General features: G+C 44.5%; 1 protein-coding gene across 1 annotated transcript in view; it reads left to right on the top strand.

Annotated features, from left to right (window-relative positions):
- LOC106330225 overlaps positions 1–1,323 on the top strand; it is a 2,440-nt gene extending 1,117 nt beyond the window's left edge. Inside the window, exon 2 of the mRNA XM_013768736.1 lies at positions 7–1,323. Coding sequence (XP_013624190.1) covers positions 7–1,323 — 1,317 coding nt within the window. The remainder of the gene's footprint in view (positions 1–6) is intronic.
- The last annotated feature ends 701 nt before the right edge of the window (positions 1,324–2,024 follow it).

The following is a 2,024-nucleotide window of genomic DNA, read 5'->3' as shown; positions in this document are numbered from 1 at the left end:
AATCAGAATGGGAAGATGTTCATCCTCAGCCAGGCTCAGAATCAATTTCAGAAACGGCAGAATAATCCACAGGCTGCTCCTGGAACCGCGAGCGGTCCGCCAGATGAGCTGAAGGGAATGATGCAACAACTTCTGCAAGGTCAACAGATTCAAGGAAAAGCACTGAACCAGGTTACAACCGAGATAAACACTCGGATGGACAACATGTTCACGGAATGTAATTCCAAATACGATGCTGTAGCAAGCCACATAAGGCATATGGACGTTCAGATTGCTCAAACTGCTGAAACAATAAAAAGGCAACAAGGAACACTCCCAGGGAAAACAGACAAGAATCCCAAGGACTGTAAAACAGTCGAGCTGAGAAGTGGAAGACATCTATCAGATCCTGTCCCCAAGAAGCTCACTGCACAAGAGAAGGGAAAACAGAAAGAGGGAGAACCACCTTCGCTTGAGGATGTCCACGATGACGATCATGAACCGGAACATCCAACAACTGCAGAACCAGTAGCCCCCACGACGCAAGATCAACATGTTCCAACTCGCATCTACATTCCAAAGGTTCCCTATCCAGTCCCTGCTAAGAAATCACGCAAGGATTGCGAAGAGATGAAGTGCAAAAAGATGCTTGAAGAGTTGAACGTTAAGTTCTCTCTCATGGATGCTATTAAGATGATTCCTTCAATGCGCAGTCTTGTGAAAGGGCTGATCTCCGGGAAGACTTCTGCAGACAGCGACATCATGATGGTCTCGAAAGAATGCAGCACAGTCCTTCAAAACAGAACAGTCAGGAAATTGGAAGATCCTGGAAAATTTGTCCTATCTGTTCAGATTGGAAAAATAGTCTTCGCTTGTTCTCTGTGCGATTTGGGTTCCAGTGTGAATCTCATGCCCTACTCAGTTGCAAAACGCATGGGACTAACCAACTTCAAGCCAACCAAGATTTCTTTGGTGTTCGCAGACAGATCAGTCATGTTGCCAGTAGGTGCTCTTGAAGATCTGCAAGTTCAAATTGGTGACACCACTGTTCCTGCAGACTTCGTGGTTCTAGAGCTCGAAGATGAACCAAAAGACCCTCTCATTTTGGGCCATCCTTTACTGTGCATAGCTGGTGCAATCATTGACGTCCGCAATGGGACGATCGATCTCCAACTGGGAGATATTGTGATGAAGTTCGAGATGGATGAGCTTCTCAAACGACCTATGCTAGATGGTCAGAACTTCACGAGTAGCGACGAGAATTCCGCCTTGACCCCTCAACAAGGGATGATCGAAGAAATCTTCGCAGATGATCCTTTAGAAGTAGCTCTGATACGAGTATAGTCTGAGCAGAACACGTGCAACGTTGATGCCGACGGATACGAAAAGATGCTAGACTCGTGTGAAATCATCGAGAAGCCGGTCGCTTTTCTAAGTATGGGGGAAACGAGCAATCAGATTTCACCAGAAGGAGCAGATGCTCCTAAAAAGTCGACCAAACCAACCAGCCAGCTTGATGATTCGTGGAGCGAAATCAAGGGTCCAAAGATCGAATTAAAGTCCCTTCCAGCGGGACTCAGGTATGCGTTTCGTGGACCTAATTCAACATACCCTGTTATCGTGAACTCTGAGCTTAATAATGTGGAAACTACAAAACTATTGTGTGAATTGAGAAAATACTGCAAGGCATTAGGATATTCGTTAGCTGATATTCCCGATATTTCACCTGATTTATGCATGCATAGAATACACCTAGAAGATGAATCGATGACTTCTGTAGAACATCAGAGGCGGTTAAACCCAAATCTAAAAGATGTTGTTAAGAAAGAGATAATGAAACTTCTATAAGCTGGTGTAATTTATGCTATTTCCGATAGTAAGTGGGTTAGTCCTATTCATGTAGTTCCTAAGAAAGGGGGGGTCACTGTGGTTGCTAATGAAAAGAATGAATTGATACCCACTAGGATAGTAACCGGTCACCGTATGTGTATTGATTTTCGAAAATTAAATACGGCTACACGAAAGGATTACTTCCCGCTCCCATT

This window comes from Brassica oleracea, chromosome C1 (genome assembly GCF_000695525.1).
Source record: "Brassica oleracea var. oleracea cultivar TO1000 chromosome C1, BOL, whole genome shotgun sequence".
Taxonomy (NCBI): domain Eukaryota; kingdom Viridiplantae; phylum Streptophyta; class Magnoliopsida; order Brassicales; family Brassicaceae; genus Brassica; species Brassica oleracea.
Note: the sequence above shows the minus strand (reverse complement) of the source record. Positions and strands in the feature narration are given on the sequence as shown.